Source organism: Theobroma cacao, chromosome 9 (assembly GCF_000208745.1).
Source record: "Theobroma cacao cultivar B97-61/B2 chromosome 9, Criollo_cocoa_genome_V2, whole genome shotgun sequence".
Lineage (NCBI taxonomy): Eukaryota > Viridiplantae > Streptophyta > Magnoliopsida > Malvales > Malvaceae > Theobroma > Theobroma cacao.
Window position 1 is genome coordinate 14,660,169 of NC_030858.1, and position 10,100 is coordinate 14,670,268.

Consider the following 10,100-nt stretch of genomic DNA (forward strand, 5'->3'; position numbering starts at 1 on the left):
ATATATATATATATATATATATATATTAATATATACATATATATATTCAATTTCCAGCAAAGTCGAGCTCTCCTCCATTAATTACTTTTCTTTCAATTGCTTTACAATAATATTTTTAATCACAAGATCACAGACACGTAAATCTTGGTCTAATCGATATAATGAAAAGTACTGAATGAAAATGGTTTTTAATGGCTAGAGGAAAATAGTATAGGCAGTGACAGAGGCTTAGGCATAGTGCTGAGTTTCATTTTTATTAGATTCGGGTTCCTTTGGGGTAGAGGGTTGGAAGCTAATTCATTTTTGTTTTGAGCTCAACTTAAGATTGAGAAATTAGCATAAAAATTAAAGTGGTAGTTATTTTATAATTGTAAGATTTATGATGAAACACGGACCAGTTACTATATGCTAAAAGAAGTCTTTGTATAAAGACTTCAGTTGGCATAAACTCTAGTTCTAATACAATTTATTTCTCAAAAAAAAAAAGTCCAACCCAATTAATAGAAATTGACTTGACCTCGTGATAAATTTGAGTTAAATTAATTTCATAGTTTATTATTTAGTGTTCCAAATATGGAATGTATTATAGAAGTAATTGAATACAATGCACACCCAAGCAACCCAACACATTGTAAATAAGGTTCGGCGCCCTCAATTATTTTTTTGTCTATTACTTTTTTTATACATATTTTTTTATCATTATTCATACCAGTAAGAATTACAATGTATGGTTGAATGAAACAATAATTATGGATATATTACAAAAAAATTAGACAATTACAATCTTGTAAGTATGAACCTAAACGAACAAGTAAAAGGGGTGAACTTGAAAGCAGCCACCTAGCATTTATGTCTCTCATCACTTAATTTATTTATAGTCATTATTAGGGCAAAATAGCGGGCTGGATCTCCTCCCTACATATCTAACCTACAGCAGGACAGACTTACAATTTCTGTTTTTATAACTAAAACTCGTTATTAGTTCCCAAATGAAAAATCTGGCACACGTTCCTTACACAAATTTCTTTTCCTCCCCTCCGCTCCCCTATATATAGTTTCGTTTGCTTTATATTCTCCAAGCCAAGCCATCCCCCTCTTTGCTGTCGTACCTTATCCTTTTTAATTTTTCTCCCTTGTTTCCTTTCCTCCATGGCATCTAAGCTTAAGCTATTTTGGATGCTGCCTGTTTCGTTTTTGTTACTGTCAAATTGCTTGCACAACGGGGCCAATGCAGCCCCTCAAGTGCCCTGCTACTTCATTTTTGGGGACTCTTTGTCCGATAACGGGAACAATAATAACCTTAAAACGTTGGCCAAAGTAAACTATCTGCCGTACGGAATTGACTTCCCAGAAGGACCAACAGGAAGGTTTAGCAATGACCGGAACATGCAGGATGTTATTGGTTTGCCTTGCCTTCCACCATGCATTCTCAGTTTCTGTGTTTTTGAGGCTGTATTATTATATTCTTTTAAGTATAGTAGAATTGACATTTTGACCAATCTTTTGATTGTACTTGTTAATTTATTTATACATGGCAGTTGAATATCTGGGTTTCCAAAATTATATGCCTCCCTTCGCCAGAGCACAAGGGAGAAGCATTCTCAAAGGTGTCAATTATGCGTCTGGCTCCGCAGGCATTCGTGACGAAAGTGGAAAGCAACTGGTATGTGTGTGTGTATATATATATATATTTCAAAAGCATTCATTGTTGGCACAAAGCGTTTCTATTTTTTTGTCTTTTACTTTGACAAAAGAGACAAGTTTCCTGAGGTTAAGCTTCTAAATAAAGAAAGGTCAAAAATTAAATTGGCTGTTGCATCTCAATAATTTATTCAGAACGTATCCACCTTCCTACTTTGTGTCAGATCTTAACACACGCCAACTGATATTAAATTAGATCTTTTCAGTTATTTGGCTTCTTACTACATATTATACAAACAAAGAATAACATGTATTTAAAGCTTTAACAAATTACCAAAGCATTTGCTTTAATGGTCCAAGATATTACATAGCCACAAACTTTTCTTTTCTTTTGCAAGCAGAGCCAAGGTGATGGTGGGCAGCCGCCACCTCTCAGTTTTTAATTTTTTTATTATATGTATAAAATTTGACATATATATATATTTATAAATTAATAATCTTGTATGATTATATTTTAATCATTTTTTATATAAAATTCTGAATTCATCATTATTACAGGGTGATCGAATACCCCTGAACGAGCAATTAAAAAACCACAAAATTATAATCTCAAGAATTAGGCAGATATTGAGAAATGATACATCTACAAGGAAGCTTCTAAATCAATGCATTTATTCCATTCAAATTGGTAGCAATGACTACATTAACAATTATTTCGTACCGGAGTTCTACAACACAAGCCGCCAATACACTCCAGAGCAATACGCTGCGGTGCTCGTTGAACAATATTCGCATCAAATAAAGGTTCTTTTATATATGAATAATTAATTATAAATTATCATATATTGTCATAGGAAAACTTACCGAGGAGTTTTCTTATTAATTTCTTCCTTCTAGGTTTTGTACGGCCATGGAGCAAGGAAGTTTGCCCTGTATGGAATAGGGCTCATAGGCTGCACTCCATATGCAATATCAGTGTACGGAACCAATGGCTCACCGTGCGTAGACAAATTAAACACTAATGCAACTCTTTTCAATGAGAGACTTATGCCGCTTGTCAAGGAACTTAATACAAATCTAACCGATGCCAAATTTACCTATCTTAACCCTTCTCCATCTCCACAAGATGTTTTATCATTCGGTAAATAACCTTACCTCTCCCTTTTTGCCTTTTTTATTGAATCAAAAACTTTAAAGTCTATCTTGTTTCACAGTGACGAATAGTACATGCTGCGAAGTTGGGGGCGGTGGTGGAGAGCTTTGTGTTCGTAATTCAAAGCCATGCAGTGATCGAAGTCGGTTCGTGTTTTGGGACGCAGTCCATCCTACTGATGCTTGGAATGAGCTCTTAGCCGAAAGTGCTTACCGAACCAACTCTACTAGCGAAGCTCATCCATTTAACATTCAAACACTAGCAAAACTCAAGTAGCTCAAATTTCCAGGAGGTTTTACACGTAGAATAAAAACTATCAAATGTGCTTTTTACTTTGTTTACTCCAAAACAGAAACCAAATACTAATAAAAGAAACAAATGAAGTCCTTTAGTAATAAAACAAATGATGCCTGCTTGTGTAAATAGCCATCAGCAGCTTGTGGCCTAACCACAGAGCACAGTTGTCGCAAGTGGTACCAACTTGCCTGCTTCTTTTCGGAGAAAAACAAAACAAATCTAATGCTAATGATCTGCCTGCGCGCTGTTCTCACGTGAGTCGATCGGCGATGTAGTGTCCAGCCCAGGCTTTGCTTGCCCTGCTGCTGAGTGTTGACTCAATTAATTGATGGCCCAGTCGTCAAGCTCTGCCCTCACCCAATAATCCAGGGGACAACCTCCTCACCTTCTCATTCTACACCTATCACTAAATTAATCCGTCTCTGTCACCGTTTCCTCTGGGCCCCAATTTCACCTTAGTCTAGAGATTGGAGTATCCTACTCTGTCCAATGTTTAACGTTGTGTATTGAGATTCAACTTTGGTTCTTTTTTATATTTAAAAACGATTTAATTTACTTGAATAAGTCCGAATCATAAAGGACCCTGCCCATAAGAGCAGTCAAGGAGTTGACAGGGCCGCCTAATGTCCTCGTGTGCCATGTTGGGCCGCCTAGACAAAACCTTTTTTTATTTGTTTTCTTTTCAATAATGTAATTACTAATCATCAATAAATTGGAACAAAAAAATAATTATTCAGAAAAAAAAAGTTTCAGGGACTTTTATGTAATAAAAAATTAATTTCTAAGGTCAAGCTGTAATTAGCAGAACCTTTAGGATGATTTTGAAAAAAATAGAAAATAGTGTGGTAACTTTTCAATTCTAGAAATTTATGGGGTCAAAATGTAATTAATAGAACCTTTGCAGCTATTCGGGAAAAAAATAGTGTGGCAACTTTACAATTCTAAAAACATATGGGATCAAACTGTAATTAATAGAATCTTTTTTCCTTAGATTTTCATGATTGGATTCAACAAAAACAAATTCAAATTTTCAAGCTTTATATCCCATAATATATGCATGGAAAACCACTTATAATTTTTGGTTAAAAAGTCAATGCAACATAGAATATATCTATTGAAGACTTATTCATAATAACCATGCATCGTAATCATGTGTCGGTAGTCAAAATTAAGTGCAATCATGTTGGGTTCTCATCAAAATATATTTTCAAAATATTAAAACTCATCTTAGGATTCATCAAATTATACCAAACTTTAAAAGCATGTTCTAAGCATCTTAAGGAATAATTTAACATAAATTTTGTGAAGCAAAATTTACAAATAAAAAATACACCATTGAAGACCCACCAAGAACAATTAAGCACACATTTATACACACTACAAAAAAACTGACTCTTTTCAACGAAATTTTTCGTAGGAAATAGTTAAGTTTCCGTTGGAAATACTTTTTTTTGGCAGATTTTCGATGGAATTTTCCGTTAAAAATTCCATCTCCAAAAGTGTTGTTGGATATACTTTTCGTCGAAAATATGTCAGAACTTCGTCAAAAAATTTTAGACGAAAATTCCATTAGAAATATACATAAATCCGTTGGAATAGAGCTTAATTTCGATATATTATTTTTCACAAAATTCGTTGAAAAACACAAAAATTCCAATGAAAGTTTTGTTTGGAAAATTCCAACTGATTCACTGATGGAATTTTTTGTTGGAAGTTTCTAATGGACGTCCAGCGGAAGCTTCTATTGGAAATTACCAATAGATTTCCAACGAAAAATTTCGTTGAAATTTACCAATAGAGTTTCCAACGAAATTTTTCGTTAAAATTTACCAACGGAGTTTGCAAAGGAAATTTTCGTTGAAAATTTGCAACAGAAATTTTCGTTAGAAAATCTGTCTAGAATTTCCAATAGAAAATTCCGTTGAAAACGCTCTACTAACGAAAAATTCCATAAAAATCCCCAAAACCGTAAATTTTGTTATTAAAATAAATATAATTACCAATTAATAAAAATAATCTACACAACGTACAATTAATATACAATTAAAATACTTAATTCAAAGTTGAGTTAGCAAGATTAAAAATCATTACAAACACACAATATGCAAATATAAAAATAAAGATAATTGTGCTATTGTATGCCATATTAAAAAAATTATCTAAGTCAAATTTAGAAAATAGGCTATTACATGAAATGCACCTTACTCGTCAGAATCTTAACTTGAAGTAATCACATGGCCTTTTTTTGAATGCTTCTTTATCATCATTACTTTTGTACTTGCCATAAATTCATTCATGGCTCCAAAATGTTGCATCATTTGCTCACATATCTGACTCATGTCATTTGATAGATTTTTCACTTTTTCTTTCAACCTAATGTCAGGACCGGTGAAAGGGTTAGCTATTGACTCACATGTTGCTACATCATTAAGTATAGTTGTAGTAGGCCTCCTAGAACCAAACTTATACACATGAGTGCATGTAGTTATCTTCCCTCTAATTGCTTCAGTCCAAGGATGCGAATCAAATTCTGACTATGAGGATGAATCTTTATCGTACTTCTGTGATAATGTAGCAGTATATGTTTCCTACAAATTAAAAAAGTAAAAGAATTAGTATATAATTTTATTGTTAACTTTGGAGTAAAAATCAATCAATTTTTGATGTACACTAATGGTTTTTGACTTATTGTCTATGAAATCACCATGACCCCTTAAATGTCTATGGGTGCGGTTGAATACTTCCACAAAACTAACATCTCGATTCATCTCATTTGCCTGCATTCATTTACAACTATACTCAATTATATTGCGTATATTTTACATAACATGTAAAGCATATTAAAATATGGGAAGCAGTAGTATGTAAAACATAACAAATAAATATTAATTCATACCATCCATTTTACATGAACAAGGAATGGAACTGAACCACCAGTGTGCTTTGTAATGCTTCCTTCTTTTAGCATTAAACGATTCCTCTTTGCTTGTTTCGATTTGTTTTTCCATTCTTCTGTACCCCATACTGTATTGATAAAGGCATCCCAAACTTCATTTGTGATCCATTACCTTCACATGCCTTTACAGTCCATGATGTTTTTTGTGTTTGCTTCTTTCTTTGCTTGTGTCCTCTCTTCTGAAAACATGTCTTTTAGTTGATCAGAACAAATATTATTCCATATTCGTTGAACCAAAAGATTTTCAATTTAAAGCCCAAACAAATTTTTCCTACAATAAAATAATATAGTAAATAAAAAATTTAACACATAATTAAAAACAAGAACTTATAATTTAATTGAATATTAAACATATACCTTAAATTTCTTAAACATTAAATCTTTAACATTATTAGGGATTTCTTCCAATCGGCCATGGACTGTGGAAGTTATTTTTTATGATCCTCGTTATTGTTGTGATTATTGTTGTGGTGACCCCTATCTCAAAAAAAGTACTACAACAAGATAAAAGAAAATTATTGCTTAGTAAAAGATATAAGAAATATAACTATTTCATTACTATATAACAGAATATACTTATCTCCAAGAGGAGTTATACGCAATCATTGAGTTAGATCTGTAGGTGTATGTATTCCTACACCAAGCCTTCTACCCCTCGACCTTGAGGATGTACCATCTCCACTTACACTTAAATTAACGGATGTGGATCCATGAGAATCGTGGGCAAATGTCACATTGATTACTGGCTCTACAGATGCAACAAATGAAAAAGATGGCTTTGAAGGCGAATCATTGGCCTGCTGTCTCTGTGGATGAGTGGATGGATTAAAAAATGCACCAGCATTTGTAAGTGACAACATAGATCCAGAGGTGTTTGTTGCTCGAAGTCTTAGTTTTGCATGCTTTCCTTTAACCATCATTCCTGCAATGTAACAAAATATTCATACATAAGCTAAAAGAAATTGAAACAAACTATCAAAATTATCATCAAAATATAAAAATTAAGATTAATTCTCATTCATGTTAACAATAAAAAATGTTAACAAAAACATGACATATAACCTAAAATAAATTGAAACAAATTATCAAAATCATCATCAAAATGTAATAATCAAGACTAATTCCCATACATGTTTACAATAAAAATTGTTAACAAAAACATACCATTCTAACATACATTTAAATATTTTAAAATATAAATTAAAATAATATAATAACATATCAAGATTTTTCAATAATAATAATAATTATTATTATGTTAAACAATTATGTACGAAAATATACAAAACCAATAATGTATATTTCTAACATCATTAATCACTTTCAAAATAAGCAAACTCATATTTTTCATGGAATTCATTCTCATCGTTATCACTAAAAGTTTCTTCATCTTGGTCCTTAAGTTCTTCTCCATCATTGCTTCTTCATCTTCTTCCATGTCATCTTCTTCGTCCTCAATCAAGACATTAACCTCTTCCTAATCACCACGTGTTAATACTGCAGGGATATCAAGGTCTTCAGAAAGAGTAATATTAATTAGAATAGACACATCATCTTCTTGGTACACTTCTTCATTCAAATCAAAAATATTTTCTTTGTCTCTATTACATGGAAGGTGGAATCTACTTTTAGCTTTTGTTTTAAATACAGTCCACCAATCACATCGATCTCTTTTGGTTGACGAATAACTACTGCAGTAAACTTGGTGAGCTTGTGCAGCTGAAACAAATAGTTCATTCGTAGTAAGCATCAATTTGTGTTTAATTTCAGTAAGACCATGAAAAGGGTCTACCCTAACACATTTTTCAGTGTCAAACTAATGACACTTAAATAGCACAACTCTATTTCCAATACCAAAATATTCCAACTCAATTATATCCATCAAGATACCATAAAAGTCACACTCATAATCATTGTAAAAACTCCCTTTGACACATACCCCACTATTCATTATCTTACGATTTTGCCCATAATCTAAAGTGTGGAACTTGAAACCATTTACGAAGTATCCTTTGTAACACCTTGCCATCCGTCCTAGACCATGATAAATTTCAAGTATACATGGGTCAGTTTGATCCTTACGTTCTGCGACCTACCAAAATGTAATACAAGAGCATTAATTATTAATGCACATCAATAATGCCTATTTATATTAAGTGGCAACTAATAGATTGCACATAAACTTACATATTCTTGGAACCATTTTACAAATCTCGCATCACGTATTTTCTCCAATTCATCTTCTGATATATGGATAACATCTTTTTCACCATTTCATCAAATATCCTAACATTACATCCACATTACACACATTACAAATCAAGACTATCTTATATTAATCATTAAGGTTTAAGGTATAATGGTACTTACTCAATATAAGGAAGAATCTCCTTACAATTCATTAAAACAAATAGTTTGGCAACATATAACTCATCTTTTTCTAAAAATAGAGATTTATCTAGTTGACCAAAAGCTCGTCGAGGATGAGTAAAAATTGAAAGACAACCATTAGAGTCCATGTCTCCCCCATCATCATTACATGGCACTTGATTTAATCTAGTCGGCACAATAGATTCAAAATACAAAGATCAAAACGAGGAGACTTCTTCAATAACATATGCCTCGCATATAAATTCCTCCACGAAGGCTCAATTTTTCACTTTCTTCTTCAAATTATGTAAAAACCTAAACATCATAATAATCAAACAATTTAATAAGTACCTTAAACTCTTCTAATGAAATAATTAAAATATAAAAACAGATATAGTACCTCTCAAATGGATACATCCATCGATACTGGATAGGTCCACCAACCCTAGCCTCGTAAGGTAAGTGAATCGGCAAATACTCCATAAAGTCAAAAAAACTAGGAGGAATGATTTTTCTAGTTTCATACAGTTTCAATAATTTTTCTTTCCAAAGCTTTCATGTGTTCTACAATTATTTCGGTTGAGCATAAATCTCTAAAAAAAATGAGATATCTCAGTAATTGCATCCAAAATTGAGTTAGGCACCATATCACGAAAAGCAATTGGGAGCAATCATTGCAAAACAACATGACAATCATGACTTTTCATCCCATAAAATTTGCATTCGATTTTCATTAATACACTAAGATATGTTTGACGCAAAACCACTAGGTAATCTCAATTGTCTCACCCAATGACAAATAATTTTTCTTTCCTCCTTATTTAAAGTGTACGAGGCTTTAGACTTGAAAATTTTTTCATTATTTTCCACTAATTCCAATTCTGGACCCCTGCAATATACCTTCAAATTTTATATTACCTTTAAATTGTCTTTTGTTTTCCCCTTAACATCCATCATAGTGTTGAAGATATTTTCAAAGACATTACATTCAACATGTATCACATCTAAATTGTGATGAATAAGAAGCGTATGTCAACAAAGTAAATCTCAAAATATACTCTTTTTCACTCAATTATGACTTTGACCGAAACCAAGAATCTTCTGTTCACCACATTTTGTTCCAATGGGGATATCAAGAAGTGAGTTCAACTATGATAACATTTCTTCACCTAAGATTCGAGGAATTGGGAAGTCACGCTCAACTCTTTTTTTAAAAAATTTATCTCTCTACCTTCTAAAAGCATGATTAGGTGGCAACAATTGTCAATGACAATAAAAAAAACAAGGTTTTTGCCATGCTCTAATATAAAAGACTTGGATTGTTCCATACAATAAGGACATGATAACTGTCCATGAATGCTCTAACCCAACAACATACCATAAGCAAGGAAATCATCAATTGTCCATAGCAACGCTACCCTCGATTGGAAATTTTATTTTTGATAAGCATAATTGTCACGACCCGGAACCTCCCTCAGGCCCATGACAATCGCCGCGACGTCCCGATTGACACTCATTATCCGGAATGTCAATCGGAACCCCGCAAGGCTTACATATCAGTTTCTTTCCTTTCCTGTGAGCAATCATTGTTAAATATCGAGTTTTTAGAGAATATTTACTATTTTAGATCAAAAACAATCAAAATAAAATTTTCGCCACACAGGGGTATTTTGGTCATTTTTT

The 10,100-nt window shown here is 32.6% G+C and overlaps 1 protein-coding gene across 1 annotated transcript; it reads left to right on the forward strand.

Moving 5' to 3' along the window:
• On the forward strand, positions 1,067-3,566 carry LOC18589336 (GDSL esterase/lipase At1g29660). Its single transcript, XM_007014258.2, has 5 exons — positions 1,067-1,402; positions 1,539-1,663; positions 2,200-2,445; positions 2,539-2,782; positions 2,856-3,566. The coding sequence occupies exons 1-5, from the start codon at positions 1,150-1,152 to the stop codon at positions 3,068-3,070; spliced, it is 1,083 nt and encodes a 360-aa protein (XP_007014320.1). The 5' UTR covers positions 1,067-1,149; the 3' UTR covers positions 3,071-3,566.

Excerpts from the sequence above, each read along its gene's own strand:
- LOC18589336 (XM_007014258.2), top strand. The coding sequence starts at position 1,150 with ATGGCATCTAAGCTTAAGCTATTTTGGATGCTGCCTGTTTCGTTTTTG. Across the intron at positions 1,403-1,538 it reads GAACATGCAGGATGTTATTG|TTGAATATCTGGGTTTCCAA; the intron begins GTTTGCCTTGCC and ends TATACATGGCAG. Across the intron at positions 2,446-2,538 it reads AATATTCGCATCAAATAAAG|GTTTTGTACGGCCATGGAGC; the intron begins GTTCTTTTATAT and ends TCTTCCTTCTAG.